We start from the raw sequence: 21,626 nt of genomic DNA on the forward strand, positions 1-21,626 counted from the left end.
GGGTAACGTGGCTCTTCTTGTTGTCTTTGGCCTTCACCAATGCTTAGTCCACACAAGGGAAATGGCAAAGGATATAAATCGATGATGTGGGGAAGAAACTGAGATTCAATTCCAAGAGGACAACGATTACATGGAATGGTTGGCCAAGGGACGGAAAGTGTCCTTGCCCTATCCTAAGAACAATCCAAGGGGAGTGATATGCTCCTCCTTGGCCCAAGCCTTTCGGCCGAATAACCCCTAAGGGACCTAAGGGATGAAACCCTTTACAAGACTCTAAGTCAAATTGATATGATGAAAAGATATCCTCCTTCGGCCTTAAGGGCCTCTACTTATAGGCCTAATGCCTTATTGGCTACATGCCTTCGGAATTCAAATGGGATTGGCCGACTTCATTTGAATTTGAATTCAAATGCATTCGGCCATGTGCTTCATGAGTTGCTTGGCCGGCTTCGGTTTGAATTTGGATTCCAACCTTCTAAGGAAGGTCTTCAAGTTGGTGCTTGCGCCGGTTGCCATGTGTCTGCTGTGGTTTGAATGTGTAGCTTGCTGTCGGGCTGAAGTTGTGCTTTGTGCTTGTTGCCCCATCACGCGGATCCTTGACATGGCTCGCTGCTGGCCTTCGATTTGGCAGCCTGCTGCATCTAGGCCGCCCATGATTCTGCTCGCCTGATAGCTATGGGAAAGCCTGCAGGCTTCCCCTTCGATTTTGCCTTGGCGCACATGGAAATCACTTGGGCGGAGGCTGGGGCGCTGCTGCTGGGGCTGCTGCCATGTGGCGCGGCCAGTTATGGCCGCGCGCCTGGTCGGGCGGTTCTGTTGGGCGCGCTGCCATGTGGCCCTGTTTGCACGCTTGGTTGGGCGCTTCTGTTGGGCGCGCTGCCTTGTGGTCCTGGCTGGGCGTGATGCTGAGCGCCTTGCTCGGCTGTGCTGCCATGTGTCTTGGCCTGCTGTTTTAGGCAGGGCGCGCTTGTCTTGATGGCTGCATCGCTCGGTCGGGCGCCACTTGGACCTTGGCCAGGTTCTTGCTAATTCTGTCGGGAGCGCACATGCCATTGGTTGTGCGCTGACTTGGCTTCCCCTTGGCTGACTTGGGCGCAATGTGCGCGGGCTAGTGCCGGGTTGCCATTCCTGACCCTTTGGCTTGGATTGTGCTCGGCCGCTTGGTTGGCAGACCGGGCTGTGGACTTGTTGCGCTCGGGCCGTCTCTTCTTGTGCACGCGTGCCTAGGTGCGTGCGCACGGGCTGGTGCCCTTGGACATCGGCCATGACCATGCCCATCAATGGCATGCGTGTAGCAGGCTGCTGCGCGTGTGCTGGATGCTGGCGCGGCATGGGCTGGTGTCCTGGCAGTGCACCGGGCCACTTTGGCTGAGGCGAGGTTCGGCTGCCAGAACCTCGCCAGGACTTGGTCTGGGTGGTTGGGTCGGCCGGGCGCTGGGACGCGGGTCGGCCTGACTGGGAGATGGGCGCGCGCAGGGGCGCGCGCTGCAGTGTGGTCGCGCGCGGGTGCGCGTGTGGCAAGGCTGGTGCGCGCGGGTGCGCGCGCTGCTGGGCTGGTGCGCGCGGGTGCGCGCGCTGCAGGGATGCGCGCGGAGGGCCGTGCGCCTGCTGTGGCTGGTGCGCGCGTGGTCGGCCACGCGTGGCTGGTCCGGGCGCGCAGAAGGCTGCGCGCGGCTGCTGTGGCCGGGGCTGATTCCCGCTGTTTGGACTTGCTTCCAAGCAGTGGAGGTTGGCTTCCTTGGAACTTGGCTCGGCCATGAACTCCGGATTGGGGCTCGGCGGGCTGAGGTCCCCATCACTGGCCCCCTTCCGGTGCCGCCGGCCGCGCGGGAGGAGAAGAAAGGAGAACAGGGGAGAGGAAGGAAGGAGAAGAAGAGAAGAAAAAAAGAAAAGAAAAAGAAAAGGAAAAAAAAGAAGAAAAGAAAAGAAAAAAAGAGAAGAAAGAAAATTTAAAAAATAAAATAAATAAATAAATAAATAAATAAATATTTATATAAATGAATGAATGAATGAATGAATAAGATAATAAATAAATATATTTCAACATTATTAATTGTTTACACTAATAATTATAATATATTATTGTATTATACTATAAATATTATATTATATTACATTACATTATAATACGTTAATATGCTATTTTAAATAATTTAATATTATGTTATATTATGATAAATTAATTTATACAAATAATTATAATATTTTATACCTTTATTATTGTATTATACTATAAATATAATATATATTACATTATATCATAATACATTAATATGTTATGTTAAATAATTTAATATTATGTTATATTACCAAATATTAATTTACTCTAATAATTATATTACTATTATGCTATATTATAATAATATTATTTTATATTACAAAAATATTATATTATATCGTATATTTATGTATTAATATATGTTATGTTTTATTATGTTCTGTTGTATAATACTATGCAATGTCCTTTATGGTAATTTTGTCATACAAAAGTACTTTCTCAGTTTGTTTACCAAACACAAAACAAAGTACCACAGCACTTTACGAATGTAGTTACCAAACAGCAAACAGCTTTTTATAACAGCTCTACTTCAGACAGGTCTACTTCCAACAGCTCTACTGCCAACAGCTTTTCCAAACAGGGCCTTTATCACAGTAAGATATAAATTATGAGTGCTTTGAGAAGTGTCACGACCGAAGCCAAGAGGATGACCAGTGTTAAATTTATGAGTCGGCCAAAGGGACGGATGGCTTGCTTCCAAACTAAACATGCTTGATTAATTAGTTGGTTCAGCGACTACTACAAACATTTTCTTCATCTTCATTTTTTTGTTTCTTTTGGTGACGTTTCATTTACCTATTTCGAGGGATCAGAAAAAAAAAAAAAAACCGAAAAAAGTCATATTGTATAACCTTTCTCAAGGAATGGTTGTAAAATGGTCCTCTCTTGGCTAATGGTTTTCACCTCTAGAGATTTATTTTCAAACAAATACCATGCGACTCAGGTAAAGGCAACATGAAGAGTATATACAAAATAAAATCGCTCTGATCACAAGACTCCAAAGAAACCAAGGCAACCGCGAAAGGCTTGATCTCAGCGCATTAGACGCCTCATTCAAATTAGTCATAACCTTGATTCATGTCGAGTCACGGGCTATCTTACGATCCATTCGACCATGTTGATCAAAAGGATGACAAGGCAACTTCGGAATTTGGATGGCTGGGAGCTTCACCCAGTCGTACGTAGGAGATGCAAGACCTATACCGCCTTGCAGCATTCGCCCGTTTAATTTAAAAATGGAAATATACATGGCCACCAGCTTCTTTTAGACAGCCTTTGATTCAGCCGGATTATGTTAACGGACCTCCAAATGTATGAGCGAGCGTAAACAATGTATTTGAACGGTCAGCTATGTGTAGCTATAGGCCATCAACAACACATTGTGCAGCAAAACTAAAAACAGACATTTATCTTGCAACTGGTAAACAATCAAGGTATTGAAATTGTCAAAATACGAAAGCCCAGTTTATTTCAAATTATCAGCTAATGAGGACACGTAACACTGGCTCCTTCAGGTTTATAAGATATTAATGCAGAAAAATAGCACAAAATTTCTGCCGTACTGCAAGCAACAAATAAATAAAAAAAAAAGGCCTATACGTATGTGACTAAGGATTCCTTGAAGGAAGAACCATTATTTGTAGAAACATATGCCGAAATATCATAAACTATTAATCTACAATCAGATTCATCACTGTTTCTCTTTTAATTTCCTTCATTCAGAGTGAAAAGATTATGCACCAGCCTCTGCCATTATTGTGGTCTTTAGCTTACAGCTAGTGTGTTTCTAACCAAGTTTTATATAGCTTGTGTCCAACTCTCCACCCCCAAGCAAGCCCATCTCTGATTTTGCATGCACGGGTACAGGCATCTTTATCTAAAACGTAAGGTAGATGAGCCAGGGGCCACCGTTCTCTGCAGCAAAAGAAAGAAGGAATTTAGGGTAAAAGTGGGAAAAACATGCAAGTTAAGCGAAAAGCCATAAGATATTATAGTCCAAATCCAAGACAACATCGTGAGCAAGATTGTCATTTTCTTTTTAGGATGTGCGGCTCACCAGAAAACTGAGCCAATAACCATGAAGAATAGAATATAACTCACAGCCAAAAACACCTCATTTGTCCAATTCTTCAGGCAAATCTGCCATACCCAAATAAACTAGCTGCATCTCTTCTCTCCATATCTGCAAGTTTATCATGGAAAATATTTATGAGAAACCAAGACATTCACAAAATAAGGCCAGCCATTTTAAGTGGCCATACTGGAAAGAGAACCGTAAATAAGCAGGATAAAAAATCATAATTGAATCGTACCGTGTCACGAAACTCCACTCGGATATGAGGAACATTCGTCTTATGAATATCATTCCCATCAGGACCTCTCTTATAGTAAGTTCTACCAATCCAATGTGACTACAGAAAATAAGTTTACAAAGGATTAGATTTCAAGCCATTATAAAGGTGATCAGTTCATATCGGCAGAAACTCAACATGCAAAGCATTGATATTTGATATAGTTTAAATGCTGGCAACAACACTTTCAGCAAGACCGACAATGAAAAGCAAAGAAATGCATGGTAACATGAAACATAGGCTCGTTAGTTAGCCAGTTGCCATAGTTCTACACAACCAAAAACAGGAACAGAATTTATGTAGCACAGGATGATTCTACCATGCAAGCTCAAGTTGTTACATATTATTCTAAAAACCACAAGCTCGAGTTGTTACATATTAAACTATCACTTCAGAAATCCACATTCTTCCAGTAAGTGCTATTTGTGGAAAAAGAGGATCTAGGATTGAAGTAGTGAAGCAAATTTCAGCCACTTAATTTGATGCACAGGATGACAGTCAATTCCCATGGGTGTATACAACTGGCAGGGGTTTGTTGGATTGTTATTCCACTACACTAGGTCTTGATAAAAATTAATATTTCTTCTTTTTAGTATTATTATTAATACTTCTTCTTTTTAATCACAATTCCTAATTCACATCAGTGCCCAGAACAAAAGCATCAAATTTTTGTCATACCTTGAGAGCATGCGAGAAGCCCGACTGTAAAACTGAATTTCTAGCAATTTCACATAAATCACATGCGGTTAACTTCCATAGCTGTAAAACAAAAAAAAAAGGAACATATCAGGAAAGGTGCCTATGTGTAGGTAGTACACACCCACACACACACACACACATAGAGAGAGAGAGAGAGAGTACCGAAGCTGCAATACTGTATTCCTCCACCAAAGGTTCTTTTGTTAGGTGTATTTGCAAAGGATCGTCTGTTGAGAGAGAAATATTTAGGCCTCTATGGAAGAATTGCGGGAAAGGGTTCCGATGGTAATCAAGAAACAAGGAGTTGTTGCTCAAAGGAGACATTGCCAAACCAATCTGACGAGAAGAAAGTTAAGGTACAGAATAATTTGTTAGATATATAAAAATATAAAGAACATAGTAACACAACCTTTTTTCTTCTACTGACAAAATATGAACCAAAGAGCTAGTGCCAGAAGTGTTCACTTCAGATAAGACTGAGATAGAAGTGACGTCCATTACCTGAGCAAGATAATACAAATGTTGAAGAACAGGGGATTTCCTTAAGTTGATTCCATGAGCAATATTATGAGCAACAAGAAATGTCGCAGCAAGGTGGTCAATATCACCAGCCTGCAGATAAATGGCATAATGAAGAACATGCTGCATGCACAAGACTGGAAGTGAAAAAGATTTTCATCAGCTAATACCTCTCCAGCATGGGGACGAAATTTGATAGTTGTCATGCCCTTTAACTCACGAAGCTGACAAAAGATGAACAATTCAAAATATAATCAAGATTGGCACAAATCTCAAAAAAAATCAGAACAAAAATATGGACAACACATATCTGCACGAGCTACATAGTGCAAAAAAATTCAAGTAGGCTTTCCGAATGGAAGCAAAAGAACTGCTCTTGAAAAGAGGGAGGAGAAAAAAAGGATTGGAATGAAAACCTTGTTCAATGTGTATAGGTTGGCATAACAATAGTAGGCATAATAAGAGAATGCAGGATTAAAGATATTGGTCCATTGAGCTGGTGTAGGCATGTGCTTTGTTGGCCGTCTTTCAGGTTTACTTTCATCATCCACCAAATCCAACCCCACAACCTGAAAAGACAGCACAAAGCAAAGATCACTCCTTGCAAGACAAGGACCCAACAACCTCATGGCCTATAAATCGAATAAGAAAACAGAAGAAAAAGAGACTTTCACACGAAGCAAATGAGTATATTATGTAGAACTAAAAAAGGCATCCCAATGCATGAGACTCCCGCCAAAGCGGGATCTGGGGAGGGTCAGAGGTATACAACCTTACCCCTGCATATGAAAAGGCTATTTCCATGTTTTGAACCTATAACACCTAGGTCATAATGCAGAAACCTTGCCATTGCGCCAGGGCTCGCCCTCCATATTATGTAGAACTATAAAACCGATAATTGAAAAACAGACAAAAACTTGGGAACAAACATATAAGTGGCAATAGAGAAACATATACAATGTTTCTTGGATAAATTTCATCGAAGAAAAATTAGCGTATAACCAAGATAACTTTCATACTTCCTATATGTAAAATTTCTTTGACACTGATACCAAGCCTTTTTTATGACAGCAGGAGTTATTTCACTTTCTCAGCAACTTTACATCCAAAGGAAGCATACTCACGTATTTAATTGTCAATTACAGCTATAAAGAAAAATTGTTTCTCAAACAAAATGATGTAGAGTGGCCGATTCCAGACCCATACAGGTCAATACTTGACAATGGCATGTTGTTCAACTATGTGAATAAGCAATTGATAATATTACATTCCCATACTTAAGTCCAATAATCAAGCTTTGAAACCAAGTAGCATCTACCTTCTAGACAAAAGAACATCATCTAAATTCTACACAGCAAAAAAGAATACCAAAATGGAAGGAAGAGTACAATGAATAAAAAGAAACTGTTGACCACAAGTTGAGAAGAAACCCACCTCTGAATTATCAAATTTAGAAACCAAATAAGCTGCCTTCTCAACCAACATTACGAAGTAGTTATCTTATCAATCCTAAGCCAAAGTAAACTAATCTCGACATTACTTGATGTGTTATCAGAGACTGAAATCCCCATTATTGATCTAGGAAACTAGTGGCCCACTAGGCCACTAAGATGAACCAAAAGATAGCCAACACATTCTGACAACAGCATCCACCACTCCGAAAACATAACATGCCATAACCAATTGGAACAGAAACTTTGTGAGCAATATAGAATAAAATGGCATTCTGAAACCAACGTCCTGATGGCCACATGTTACAATTTACTTCTTTGAGAATAGGTATTTCAAGTTGTTCCTACTTAGGTTTATTTCATTCCGATGGTTTATCATGAATACCCAAGACATGAGCACTATGAGTAAGCTAAGAAGGAACCCACCTTTTCTCAAAAGCCAAATCCTTAATCAATACTGAAAGAGCAACTTGGCAGAAAACTCGCCAAAGCTCTTTCAATATCCAAACTCTTTTCATCCACCTCAACAACTCATAAATTACTTGCAGCAGAGCTCAACTATATCAGCAACATATCACGCATTAAAGCAATATGACTGTGAACAAGTCGATACAGATGGTGCTGAACAATCTCTTCATCCTGCCAGTATGCTGGTGCTATGATATCCGCAATACAACATAGCACCATATGAGTTAATACTTTAAAACCTTGGGTCAAAGCTAAATTCTAGCAGGATTAAATTCTAGCCCTTCCACCACTACCAGAACAGTGTGAGATGCAGATTCCTTATCACATCTAATTTCAACATAAAATTTTGACTTAAGAAGGCTCTCAATGAATAACAAGCTTTGTTCGCAAGAAAATTGATCATAATACTGGCAGAAACTCAACACAAGAGCATTACTTTCAAAAATAATGAAGGAAAAAAATAGGAGATTCTTAGAACTCTCCATGAAACTAGTGCTGTTGCCTTCAAGTAAGATCACATCCTTTATGATCAGGTCTCGCATAAAGTGATAGACCATTGATTGTTTAAGGAATAAAAGTCCGTAGGATCTTTCTAACTTTTAGCAATATATTTCTCTTTCCACTCAAATAAAACAACTTCCATGGCTTCTACTAATAATTACACAAACGAAAGACAATGAATATAGATATTATAATTGATCCACATCATAAAATATGCAGAAGCAAGCAACAACAGCATGAATAGAATGTAGAAAGAAGAGTACAAGAACTAAATACAACTTGCACCCGCCTGTTTTAAGAAAACGTGCAACTGAGGATGCGATTCCGGGTCCACAGTGACCTCAAAAAGGGGAAGGAAGATATTGTCCAGAATGTTCTGGAATGATGTAACTATACCAATTTCCTTGTAGACATTATATAGCCGTGGAATCTGCAAAAGGTAAATAGTAGAATAAAAACCACATTTCTTAATATGATGTTCGACATCTATTATAAAAAATAATTGGTCGCAGCTTAAGCATACGAAATTACAAGTACAAATATGTAATCAAACTTTAAAAATAAAGTAACAGGTCACTAAAAGCATCAGGTTCCAAATCAGAAATGCCATAAGCAAAATTAGTTAGTTTATTGCTTGCAAGCTATTTGCATTGTATGCACCATATTGCCATTCTACAGACATGGCAAAAATACAGGTTAAAACAATCTCTCCATTATCCTTGCCATGGTTATAATAATTAATATGCATTCTCCAGGCTTATTTAGGTCTAATCATGCCCAAATAATTGATTCCCAAACCGCTATTCGGCCAATTCAAAAATGCCTGATTGAAGCCTAGTACAGCCCAATAGTCAGATATTGTTGTCGCCCTTTCCTGTCCCATCTAAGGCGTGCCAAGGAGAGAGTAATGACAAGTCAGAATGCAGAGGGTATATAGGTGTGTGGGCCTGCCACCAGCATTACTGCAACAGAAAGATAATGATCAAAGGAAAGATACGAGAGTAGCGTGGCTCAGATGCCTTGATCTTTAAGAACTTTTGCCACCGTCACACTACCGTTCAAAGGAGACAGATTCAAATAGGGGTATACGTGTAGCATAGGCTACGGTGGTAGAAATTTAAGTTAATACTACCCCTAAGATAGAAAGCTATTGATAAGGTAAGCTAAGATAAAGTAAAATGTATTGATAAATTGGATTGTCGAAGGTCCTCTATAGAGTACAATCCCACTTATTTAATAATTTCCCATTCTAATGGTTACTATCCATATTTGGCCTCCAATTTTAGCGGTTCTGGTAACTAATGCTAGTTGTCTTCCCACTACGCATGTCCGTCAGAACAACCTAATCCTGTATCACCTGTCGGACCAATAATCACACTTAGTGCCAAAACCTTGTTGTATCTTCATTTGGCCTACTTTATATTGGCACCCTCTTGGTCATTCCTATGTATTCGGTCTCTAGTGTGATTCCTCGGTCAACTTCTGTATAGTGTCCATTCGGTCTTAGCCCATTATACATGCTCTCACTTCACCACGTGGCTAATTAGACACATCTCCCACATGTTAGTTTGAGTAAGGATGTCGCATAAACAGATATCATAGTCAAAACTTAATAGAACCTTCAAAGCAGTATTCAGTTTAAGCAACTGAACAACCCAAGTTTATGAAAGTGACCTAAAAAACCATTACAAGTACAATCTCAGCCATTTTATAACCAGAGATATTACAAGCTCAAACTCAAATGATACTAATGCACAAACCTCGTCCATGATATAATTCAGGTACATATGCCTCTTGAGAAGGTTTCAGCAAGCTTATTGTAAAATCACATCATGTTGAAGAATATTTAAACAATGATAAAGAGCAAATTAACTTTGAAAAGTTTATGTATCTCTCAGGTGCCCAAGATGGATGCCCTAGAAGTATACGTAACCATTCATTCCAGTTCCACAAAACTAGTAAGTTATCCTAAAATAGGAGAGATGAAAAAATGAAACAATAATCATGGTGATTGCTATTCAGATGCAAGATCAACTTTTTCCCCTAAAAGAGTTTTCTCATCCATATAAATCTCATGTGTTGTTTCCCTAGTTCATACAAAAGAATTCAACCAAATAGCTTCTTGCTAGTTATTTAACAACCAGATCGAGGTGAACAGCATTTCTTCATTCTTTAAATTGCTATGAGTCTATAGTAGTGATTACCCATGTTCCTATGATTTATCAAGGGATAGATCTTGGAGATCTACAGTGGATAATTCTTAACATGATTGTTAAATTTAAAGCTTAGTGACTGTCAGAACTCAGAAAAGGAAGACTCATGTTAACTAGAAACAAAATCATGAAGGCAAAAAATGAAGTCCTAAATAAGGTCAGCGTGCATACATGCAAATATCTTGTCCTCGTGTTAGAAAATGACCTTTCTCAGTCCAAAATGAAGATCCTCTTTAATTTGACGCCTGATGTCAAGCCCACTATCAATAAGCAGGATTTTTATAATATATAAGCATAAGCACTTACATGGATTCCTAAGAAAGCATGCTACGAGAATCCATAGATAAGACTAGCAGACAATAAAGGTTTTATCTACATGGAATAATCAAATTCTGTTTTATTTTTGGTAGAGACAAAATCAAATCATTACCAGGTTGATAAATGTATGATATAATTAATCATGAAAAGTGTTTAGGGCTTTCTAGAGGCCAGTTCCACCGGCAAAACGTGCCATAGCAACTACTAGCATGATCATTTTTGAAATGGCATCATTTTTTAATGCTGAAAGCTTTCATGGGCAAGTACAATGGCTTCAGTGATTTGGAAATATCAAGAAACTGGATCATTCAATAAATAAATCCTAGAGAAAATAAATGGAAAACGAAGCATTTAAAGGTTGATTATAATCAATGAGGATGCAACAATTACCTGAATCAACCAGACAACATTTTCGCTGTACAACTCATTATTCACTATCCAACTTGCGAGTTGATCCCACTCACTTTGTTTCCGTCCATATATTGATATCCTATACTCAGCCATCTGATAAGAGGTAATTGAGAAAAGAAAACTATTATGAATGAATACAATGCAACAGAATAATAATTCAAAAAGCAAATAAAAGTTTAATGAAGAAAAATCTTGGGTAATTATGAAACATAGAGCAGTATCAACCATTAAATTTTAAAAAAGGTATCAAAAAATAAGTACATCAATCCACAAATTTCCATGGCCAACCGCACATAGTAGCAACTGGAATTTAGTGCTAAATAAGTTCATTATGTACAATTTTTCTTTTAGGACATGGATGAACAATAGAGACATCAGATAACACATGATTAGCATTATTTTTCTACGAGCGCCTTTTACCTTCAAATAGCCATCAAGTTATATGCTTAACGTCATTATTTGTAGAATTAACATTACCAACAAATGGTAACACCAACGATTAGCTCTGCCAGTTCTGAAAAAGGTGTTATAGTAGAGGAGGAGACAATTCTTTCATATAATCTAATTTCCTGCAGAAAACACAGGCTAACTGTCTCCAGACAGGTTTAGCACAAAAACAAAATATAGCAGAAGGCATGTTTATATCCATGCATGTGCATGGCATATGCACAAAGGAGAAGGCACATACATGCAAACAAATTACTGAAGAGATATAAACTAGGAAGAAAATTACAGAATTAGCAATAGCCACTCAGGCATCTACAAAAGAATGCACCTGATATTTACTCCCAGCAAGATCACTAAAGACTTGTTTTGTTAGCTCAGCAAGGAAGCGGCCTGGTGAAAAGGAAAATATCGCAACACAATTACATCAAAACAACTCTTAATTCCTTATGTAAGCTCCCAAAAAAGAAACTTCTGTAGGGAAACATAAACACCATACATCTCTCATTCAGAAAAATGCAATAAAGAAGAAAAAACATTAAGAAGCTGAATTAAAGGAAATTCACAATTGATGAGCACTGTGGCAGTCAAACCTGTGCAACACACTGCACAGTGGGGACACACCTCAGTCCAAGCAATGGACCATGTGCATTGCATGGCCCCCACCATAGGGGCACAGATAAGTACCAGGTAATTGGCCCAATGAAACCACGCTTGTGTCCAATACAAAAACAGTGACCAATTTATCTAAAATAAAATCCCGAATCTGGAGCCTTGACATTAAAATTAGAGAAGAATGTTGTTTAATAACCATGATGAAAACAACTAAACATGAGAAATAACGAAATTATTGGGGGACTAACATATTGTCATACAACTCAATTTCTTTTGTATGTTCAGTTTTTATTAGCACTAGTACGTCTGCTTAGGATAAGTTCTATTATCTGTAACACACCAGCGCATTAGCTTAGCATGTTACATCAAACAATCGAAAAATGACTTGACATAAAAGCAATATAAATTAAATTGCCTATATCAGAAAGGATTATGTTTGGTAAGTCTATAACTTCCACAAGATTAGTTTGATTTGAAATTTCAATGCCATACAATATGATAAAGAGATGGTATGAGGGGCTTTACAAGTATCATAGAGGCATTTTCTGAAAAACTAGAAGTATCATAGAGGCATTTTCTGAAAAACTAGCAGGTAAGATGATGCTTACAACATCTTGGCACCATTTCCATGGTTGATCATATATGCTTAAGGCCTGCTCGAATTCATTTTTGCAGCATAAATGTTGTTAAAAGATGCAATATGTATTCCTTGACACTGCAATACATGTTTTCCATCTTTGTTCCAAATTAACACAATCTTCAACGCCTAGACTGGATAAATGCACTAATTCAACAAGCAAGAAAGTGATATAGATCCTTCCATCACCATTAGAGTGAAATTTTCTGTCAAATTAAGCCCAAATAGTTTCATATTCCGACAATCAGATTGTGTTCTCATGCACCAGGGTGAAACTTTGTTAAGGTTTTCCGATTCACTATCCAGATTGTATGATTCGGATCAAAAAATATAAAACCGATCAAGAGCAGACAATTGGGTCAAAATCAGGAAAGAACAGACAATCCAAAATTGGATCATGCAATCCAAATCTTGGATCATCCTATCCACAGCATTGTCAGATCCATTAGTATAATGGTCTGGGGCACTGTTCGTACACAGAAAAACAGGGAAGACGCACATCCTTGTTTCCTCATGAGAGTGGATCAGAACCCAAGTGCCTTCTTTTTTTCACATTTGGCCTTTTCTACAGATGAAGATTCCTAAATCACAGTCAGGATTCACTTCACTGATTTTCGAATGCTAAAAAAGGAATTATAGATGCATCAAGGATCTTGATTTATTTTCCTTTTAAAGAGTTTTATTTGAACTCAAATTGAGGCGTAAATAATTTTCCACTTAAAGAGTTTGATTTGAAATCAAATTGGAGTTAAATAGGTGGCCAGCTGGTTTTCACAAATAACAATCTACCGGCTGCATAAAGAATTCTAATCTCTAACAATCTAAATCAGTCAATGCTAAGCAAGTAATTATCAGCTGTTAGTTCCAAGGGACTTATAACACAATGAAAGGAGTCCGGCGGAGCAGGGGCCCTCCCCTCCGGACCCCTGTTTTGTTCGATGCCCCTCCGGCGGCCCACCCTCCATCTCCCTCTCCCTTCCCCTCTCTCTCTCTCTCTCTCTCTCTCTCTCTCTCTCTCTCTCTCTCTCTCTCTCTTCCTCTCTTTCCTTCTCCCTCTCCCCCTCCTACCGGTTTCTCGTTTTGAATACTGGAACCATCCCAGTCCACCGCAGGCACGGCTCCGTACACCCCGAACTGGGCTGTTCAAAATGGTTCTGCATTCCTTGCTATATAAGGCAAAATTAACGCCTTATCAGATACCAAAAAAGCAATCAACAATTTCCATACCTCCTCCCCCCCTCTTCCCTCCCTTATATACTCTCTTATATAATAGAGACATATACTATCTTATATAATAGAGACAAAGTGCATCTTTAAAAAGGAAAAACCATCTATCTATCAAAAAAGAGGAGTTGGAAAATATATAGAGGTGAAATGATAAATTCCCACCATTGGCCTTATATTAGTTGGCATATATGCTATAGTCCTAGATGGATTGATCAATGGATTTCAAGTTCTGTCTTTCTACTGATTGCCTCCCAACCCCCTCCTCTCCCTCTTTTATATAGAGACAAAGTGCATCATTAAAAAGAAAATCCATCTATCTATCAAAAGAGAGGAGTTGGAAGATATGGAGAGATGAGATGATAAAATCCCACCACTAGCCTTATAACAGTTGGCATATAAATTATAGTCCTAGAATTCTAGTTACGATGACACCAAGCTAAAAGTTGTAGTGACCAAAATCACCATAGACCAAAGCATAGGGCCAAAAGGGACAATATTCTTTTTTATGTCAGCATCCTGGTTTTACTTGCTCCAAGCTATTGGGCATGCACATGCAAGAGAGCAAGCTAGAGAGAGAGAAATAGAGAGATGCTTATTAAGACCATGGTGCATTATAGTGTAAACACACATTCGAGGTGGACAATCAACAGCAGAGCCAAGAGGTATGCATTTAAGGAAATACAAGAGCACCCTTACCATATGCGCAAATAAATTACAACAACAAGGAAAATAATCAACTAAAGCGCATACCTTGGATGAGATTATCTTGCTTAAGAAAAATCTCCCTCAGCCTACTCTGGCCACAAGGATTGTACTTAAGATTGAACTTGTCAAAGCGATGAAAAGTGCTCTTGTCAGCATGGACATCTAACAGATCAACACTGAGGTCGTACCTATTTCACACATTCATAAAACAAAATTTGTGAATTAACAATACAAAACCATGGTTTCAAGTGCTAGCACATGCTGGCCTGTGACAGGCCAATACCGACACCATGCACCAGGTCGAGTGCTAGGACATGCTGGCCTATGCCAGGCCAATACCGACACCATGCAGTAGGTCAGTACTACTTCGAAACAAATCAAAGGGCTCTCGAGTCCCTATTTTTGGCATGGCATGGCACATGAGTTGGAAAGATATGACACGGGGTGTGTCTCAGCATGAAACAGCACAGATGCCCCATGACAGCCGCACTATAATCCTTGTGCATAATGGCATAACTTAAGGTTTTACTTGTTAAGGTTGACAAAAGTTCCATACCCGCTCAAGTCCAAACTCTCAAAAACCTCTTTCAAAGTCATATACGTGCCATCCCTAAAGATTACAACCTGCAACAAGCAAATTTCCAGGCAATTATTAGGTGCAATTGCATAACACAATATTGGACATCATGAATTCAGAAAAGTTCCTTTTCTGTCAAACATGGACAATAAGTTACTCCAGTCATAAAATCAAAGTGAGTAGCATATGTACCTCATCAGGTTCCTTCCTCAACTTCGACTTTATAAATCTCAACAGATGTTTCTGGTTCATGCATGCTGAGTGATGAACATGAGTGTCAACCTTCCTGACATTATAAAAATCACGATGTGGTGCACTTTTTTGAGCAAGAAACTCTCTATCCGCATTGAGCATTAAGTGTATATTAAATTTCTGTCAATAACCACCAGAAATAATTTTAAAATTAAAATACAGAAAAAAATAGTCTGTGCAATCATCATAAATTCTACTTTATCAAAATTTCAAATTAACTGGAGAAATATCACATTAATTTCAGAAGTGATATCACACTAACTCTGACAGCAAGAAGGAAATTACTTGCTCTAGAAGACATAATCTGTGGTGGCATACAGTTCTGATATTTCCAGCTGCAATTACTCGGAGGATATAATGCAAATCCGTAAAAAATGTTGTAGCATCAGCCACAGGGAAAAGTCTTTCTGTTACTGAAACAAAAATAAAGCAAAGAGTAACTAACAAAAGAACTAGAAGAAGATATGTTTAACTAACAAAAATAACAGAAGCAAGTGGTTTTGAGAAATCCTACATTCCTTATTTGCATATACATGAACGACCCCATCTACCATTTGAAAGAAATGCTGCAAAAGAGACCGTTGTTGAGAGAATCAAGGAAGAAACACAGACAAAATTTCAGTCATAGTACATAGCTAGAAATGACACAGAGAATGAACTCACATCTGTTTTCTGTTCAGGTGTATAGGCAAATGGGCTAGGATTAGGCTTTGGTGTACTGGGGTCAGTTATAACTTCCTTCTCCCAAGGAGCAACCTCTTCTCGGAATAAATAACTTTCTCGCAACTCAAGACATTTCTGAAGAATTTTGTAGACCTCGGCTTCATCCGCATTCGGTGTCTCTAAGATCGAACCAAAAGAACAATTATCAATAACATGTTGAAGCAATTTGAGAATGTAGACTAATTCTTACATGGTGGATTCTTTTTATAATTTTTGGCTAGTTATCCTTATGAGAATATAATGAAAAGGCTTTTCCCTAGGGACATGAAAAAAAGCACAAGGAGTGAAAAGTACTGTTGGCAAAGACAATTACAAATTACTTTTAAAAAAGGAAAAAATTATCAGTTAAAACCAACTAAAAGCATCACTAACAAGCTCTTCAACTACATGTTAATATTTTTCATAAACTCAGGCAGCAATTCATACATGTATGAATAAAGGAACAAAACATTATATGCCACTACTAGAGCACCAATTCTACCCTTTGGATTATAGGCATGGTCTTTGCAATGACGAAAGAATCAAGATATGTCCACATGCATTAAGTTGTATTGAAACAAACAGTTTTTCATCGTTTTACCATAGATACTAGATCATTAGATGCTCTAGTGTGTATATGTGTGTGTGTGGCTGCATGTGTGTATTGAAAGCACCTCGCTCAATCTGCTCATAACGATGCATGTGCAGGTTTGTAAACAACAAGGCAAAGCAGAAGTAATGTAAAAGATATTTTCAGGTTTTCAAAGGTGGAAAGTATGTTTTCTGTATATTAGCAAAACAATTCTTCCTTCTAAAAAATGCAAAGTCATACCACTGGGTGTAATTTTCAGTCTGACAAACGTTTCTTGTTCAGGCTCTTTTCTAAGAATATCTGCCGCTACTGGATCAGGCTGGGCACCATGCATATTACCAGATACACTATGAGATCGAATCATGCTAGCTGCAGGTAATGACTTTGAATCTCCATTGTCAGCGATTTGATTAGGCATAGCTTGATATATGCTTTTATGCTCCGGTCCCTGTTCATGATAAGTTGGAAATATAATCAGATTGAGCAGCATTTGAGGCTTAAAGAACAAAGAGAACAACAGAGATAGGAGATGTCATCAATAAATATCTCTATTCTCTAGCAAAAAGAAAACCCAGACACTAAACAAAGATTGGAAAAAGCTTACAAAACAAAATGAAAATCAATTGTCTACGGATGATAATGGGCTGAGGAATACGGATAGGAATACATTTATTACATGCAGCAGGAACAGGAGCAAGGCAAATTCAGAAGCAGAAATGGAGAATCAACAGTCCTAGATTATAGCAGGCTATCCATAGAGCATAAGTCTAAGTGAAGAAGGTTATTCCTATTTTGCACTTACATTACTATTATTTTTATTCAAATGGATAAAAAAAAGAAAAAAATAAGTTACACGGGAATATGACAGCATTACACCATGGGAGGCAAGACATATTGATTTTACATAATACCCCAGAAAAAAAGAAGCCATGAAAAATAAATGTCGCACTACCATGCAAAAAATACGAACTTACAATGTCGCCATTTGTGTTCAAGTAGGTATTGTCAAGTTTAGAGTCACTGTGCAGATTATCTTCTTCATCCGATCCCTCCACACTCTCAAAGGCACTGGCACTAGCAACAGGAGACCTGGGAGAAGTTGGCCTGATATGTCCGGCTTTTTTAATTGAACTCCCATGAATGGATTGCTTACTACCTGATACATCCAGAATTGTTGTTAATCTACTTCTTTGTGCAGTCAATTTATAAAACTTAAGAATAAATGCACCATGCCAAACATGCATAATTTTTTCTCTCCCAACATAAAGCCTGACAACAACAGCATTGCTATTACATCCGCTCGTGCATAATCTTACTAGTAAGGATGGATGGGTCAATACCGTCTATCGGTTAACCAACAGGCATGAATGCATGATGCCATTAGGGTGCATATGTGGCATTTTTATATATGATTGTTTAAGGCAAGAGGTCACGATTCTGCAGGATTTAATTATTATAACAATCTCTATGAGCAATATCTACATAACAAGTTGTATAACACCTTGTTTGACATAATATCCTCCTTTTCATTTACATGCATCTTCATATAACTGGTCGATATGTATTGAAAGACCATACAAAAAATGATAAAAGGGAACTAAGTTATCATCTTAAAAAGCTTTCACAAATCACATCAACCTATTTTCAATTACTGAAAATATAAACCATGTTAGCTCCCAAAGGTGAGGTCCCACTGAATAAACACACTTTCATCAAGTTTAGCTAGCCACTCCATACAAACAAATCAAATAGTGTGTGTTTACTTGCAAGTTCAAAATTTTCAATCTTGCATCTCAATAATTGCATCAAAGAGGTCTTCAACTGGAGAACTTCTAATAGACACCAAGTGCATAAAGAATGAAACTCACAAGGAGATAATGCCACATTTAAATCTACCCATCGTCTTGCAATGACCATGTTGTGCCAACTTTATGGGCATGGTTTTGGCCTTGCAACTCAATTGTGAGATTGTGTTTAGGATTACAAATTTAGGAGCAGTTGACTACCTAGAACCATGCTTCTTGTCCATTTAAGGTCCAAAGTACACATGAGCGATTATACCTGTCAAGGGCGTCACATGCCAACAGATAAAATAGTCAGGGTGCATGAAAAGGTGTCCTAGTGAATTGCCCAAAAAATCATACTAAGACATCACTTTGCTTGTCAGAGAAACACCAATGGATGGTCAGGAAAGTGGTCTTGGTATTGGGCAAGCAAAAACAGCCTAGATGGGGTTAGGGTTTGGAATCACATTGTAGGTTCGGAAGCGGGGAAAATCAATACATGAAAGGACTTGGACAGAAGTAATGCAAAGACATTTGAATATGCTTTCAATTTCAAAGGGCTCAGACCTGGATAAGAACTGCTAGTGGTGTGGGATTCATGAAACAATTCAATAGCATATATGATAGGGCTTGTTGTTTACTAAATTATAGAACCCCTCTAGAAACAAGACAAATGACCGGTGTAACAGCAGATTGGATCAACATACTATGAATTTCTCCCATCAGCAGGTAGCAGATGCAAAGCAAAAGAGTTCTCTTTCTGAGGAAAGACAACTACCTCACTGATGTGAAGAGAAAACTTAGAGTACATTTGCTTCAACACTCGTTACTTAATCAAGATTAGAATTCTCTTCACAATTTTCTCGTTGGATGTGAAGAGAAAACTGAAGATGGATTTCCTTCCGCACTTTTTTTAATCAATATCAGAATTTTCTTAGCCGACTACAATTGAATGAGAGAGTCTCTCCTCCCATTGGCAAAATACAGAAGTTCTAGAAAGAAGGGGAGAAATCATAAGAAGAACATGAAGAGTATGTATGGGAAAAACCTTCAAACAAATCGTACTTAATAATTATCTAACATCACATATTCCTGAATAACTTCTTTCCACTTTTTTTAACTCATATATCATTCATCAGAGATTTTATTGGTACTATTTTCATTTGTGAACTACCTAAAGAGATCCAGTACAATAACCGCACCGTTTTCTAATATCAAAGAAAAATGCCCTCACTCCGGAGAGAAGTCGGACAAAAACTCTGGTGATCCATGATTACCTTCCGGGACCGTGTGGAGCCTAGGCAGGCCGGGGGGTATTGGCAGGCCTTCAGCGGTCGCCGCCGCTGACAACGGCCCATTCATCGCCGGCCACATCTGCTGTTCCTCCTCATCCTCCTCCTCCCCGTCGACCTCGGCCGCCGCCAGTATCACGTCCGGCAGCGACGCCGACCCGCCGCCGCGGCGATAGTACCCCGCCCCCTTCCGGCGGGAGTGCTGCTGGTGGCCCCGCCGCAAAGACGACCTCCGGTAGGCCTCCCCCTCCCTCTCGACTCCACCGTCCTCATCGTCGTCTCCGGCGGCGGCCCTTTCGCGCTCCACCGTCCGCGCGAACTCCAGCAACTGGCTTAGGGTTTTCCGGTGCATGTAATAGGCCGAGACGGCCACGAAGGAGGCGCCCACCAGCGCCGCCATGGCGAGATGAATGGCATACGCGTCCATTGCTTCCTAAACCCAGAGAAGAAGAGAGCAGGGTAGAAGAGACAGAGGCAAAGAGAGAGAGCTCTGGATTTTGTTTGGAGGGGTGAAGAAAAGAAGTAGACGGCAAATATATAGACGATCCGAAGAGGACAATCGGATGAATATTTTTTCGTGGAGTTTGGATGGTGCGCTAAAAAAAAAAAAGAACATAAAAAAAAAAAAGAGAGAGAGAGAAAGGGGTAGTTCTATATACACCCCCCCTATTGCTCAGGACACCCCCAAAAACCAAAAAAAAAATACCCAAACTAACCTTTAGTGTAATTACCATATTGCCCTTGAAATTTTCTCATACACCCCCCCTTCCTCCCCCTCCGTTTCGTTTTGAAAAGAAAAAAAAAAAAAACACCCCTCAAACCCCCCTTAAACCCCTCCTCCCCCGTTCCCCCTTCTCCCTCTCGTCGCCGGCATTCTCCCGATCTCCGACCACCTCGCCGGCTTCTTCCGGAACCACCTCGCCGGCTTCTCCCGAAATTTTTTTTTTTCACGGTTCGTGCTCCGTTCGGCACTGGATCGCCGAACAAAAGGCTTCTGTTCGGCTGAACAGTGCCGAACAGAAGCCTTCTGTTCGGCTGAACAGTGCCGAACAGAAGCCTTCTGTTCGGCAACCCTCAACCGAACAGATCTGTTCGGCTGCACAGTGGAACGGGGGGTTTTGGGCGTTGGCGAGGTGTTTTGGAGGGGAAGAGCGGGGTGGGGGGGGTTTGGGGGGTGTAGAGAGCAATTTAGGTGAGGGGGTGGGGAGGGTGGGGGGTAATTTAGGAATTTTTAATTTTTTAGGGGTGTCCTTAGCAAATGGGGGGGTGTAGAGAGTATTTAATTTTTTTTTAATTTTTGGGGGGTGTCGTGAGCAATAGGGGGGGTCTCCAAAACACCTCGCCAACGCCCAAAACCCCCCCGTTCCCCCTTCTCCCTCTCGTCGCCGGCATTCTTCCGATCTCCGACCACCTCGCCGGCTTCTCCCGGAACCACCTCGCCGGCTTCTCCCGAAATTTTTTTTTTTCACGGTTCGTGCTCCGTTCGGCACTGGACCGCCGAACAAAAGGCTTCTGTTCGGCTGAACAGTGCCGGACAGAAGCCTTCTGTTCGGCACTGTGCAGCCGAACAGATCTGTTCGGTTGAGGGTTGCCGAACAGAAGGCTTCTGTTCGGCACTGTTCAGCCGAACAGAAGCCTTTTGTTCGGCGGTCCAGTGCCGAACGGAGCACGAACCGTGAAAAAAAAAAATTTCGGGAGAAGCCGGCGAGGTGGTTCCGGGAGAAGCCGGCGAGGTGGTCGGAGATCGGGAGAATGCCGGCGACGAGAGGGAGAAGGGGGAACGGGGGAGGAGGGGTTTAAGGGGGGTTT

The 21,626-nt window shown here is 40.0% G+C and overlaps 1 protein-coding gene across 2 annotated transcripts; it reads right to left on the minus strand.

Annotated features, from left to right (window-relative positions):
- Positions 1-3,495: 3,495 nt before the first annotated feature.
- Positions 3,496-20,385, minus strand: LOC103697974 (probable AMP deaminase). Of its 2 annotated transcripts, none has more exons than XR_602633.4 (20): positions 19,803-20,385; positions 17,716-17,897; positions 16,982-17,189; positions 16,111-16,289; positions 15,962-16,013; positions 15,733-15,860; positions 15,388-15,567; positions 15,175-15,242; positions 14,664-14,806; positions 11,766-11,827; positions 10,970-11,083; positions 8,338-8,478; positions 6,045-6,197; positions 5,799-5,852; positions 5,611-5,721; positions 5,272-5,445; positions 5,089-5,169; positions 4,372-4,470; positions 4,116-4,241; positions 3,496-3,973 (listed from the first exon to the last, which is right to left on the minus strand). XR_602633.4 is itself a non-coding variant. In XM_008779921.4 (20 exons), the coding sequence occupies exons 1-19, from the start codon at positions 20,242-20,244 to the stop codon at positions 4,173-4,175; spliced, it is 2,640 nt and encodes an 879-aa protein (XP_008778143.2). In that variant the 5' UTR covers positions 20,245-20,385; the 3' UTR covers positions 3,496-3,973; positions 4,160-4,172. The 2 variants fall into 2 exon arrangements, 1 of the variants encoding a protein (XP_008778143.2); XM_008779921.4 differs by having other exon boundaries at positions 4,160-4,241.
- Positions 20,386-21,626: the final 1,241 nt, after the last annotated feature.

The sequence above is a fragment of the Phoenix dactylifera genome, chromosome 3, assembly GCF_009389715.1.
Source record: "Phoenix dactylifera cultivar Barhee BC4 chromosome 3, palm_55x_up_171113_PBpolish2nd_filt_p, whole genome shotgun sequence".
Taxonomy (NCBI): domain Eukaryota; kingdom Viridiplantae; phylum Streptophyta; class Magnoliopsida; order Arecales; family Arecaceae; genus Phoenix; species Phoenix dactylifera.

Excerpts from the sequence above, each read along its gene's own strand:
- LOC103697974 (XM_008779921.4), bottom strand. The coding sequence starts at position 20,244 with ATGGACGCGTATGCCATTCATCTCGCCATGGCGGCGCTGGTGGGCGCC. Across the intron at positions 15,861-15,961 it reads TGTATATGCAAATAAGGAAT|TAACAGAAAGACTTTTCCCT; the intron begins GTAGGATTTCTC and ends TTTTTGTTTCAG. Across the intron at positions 6,198-8,337 it reads TGCACGTTTTCTTAAAACAG|GTTGTGGGGTTGGATTTGGT; the intron begins GCGGGTGCAAGT and ends CTGTCTTTTCAG.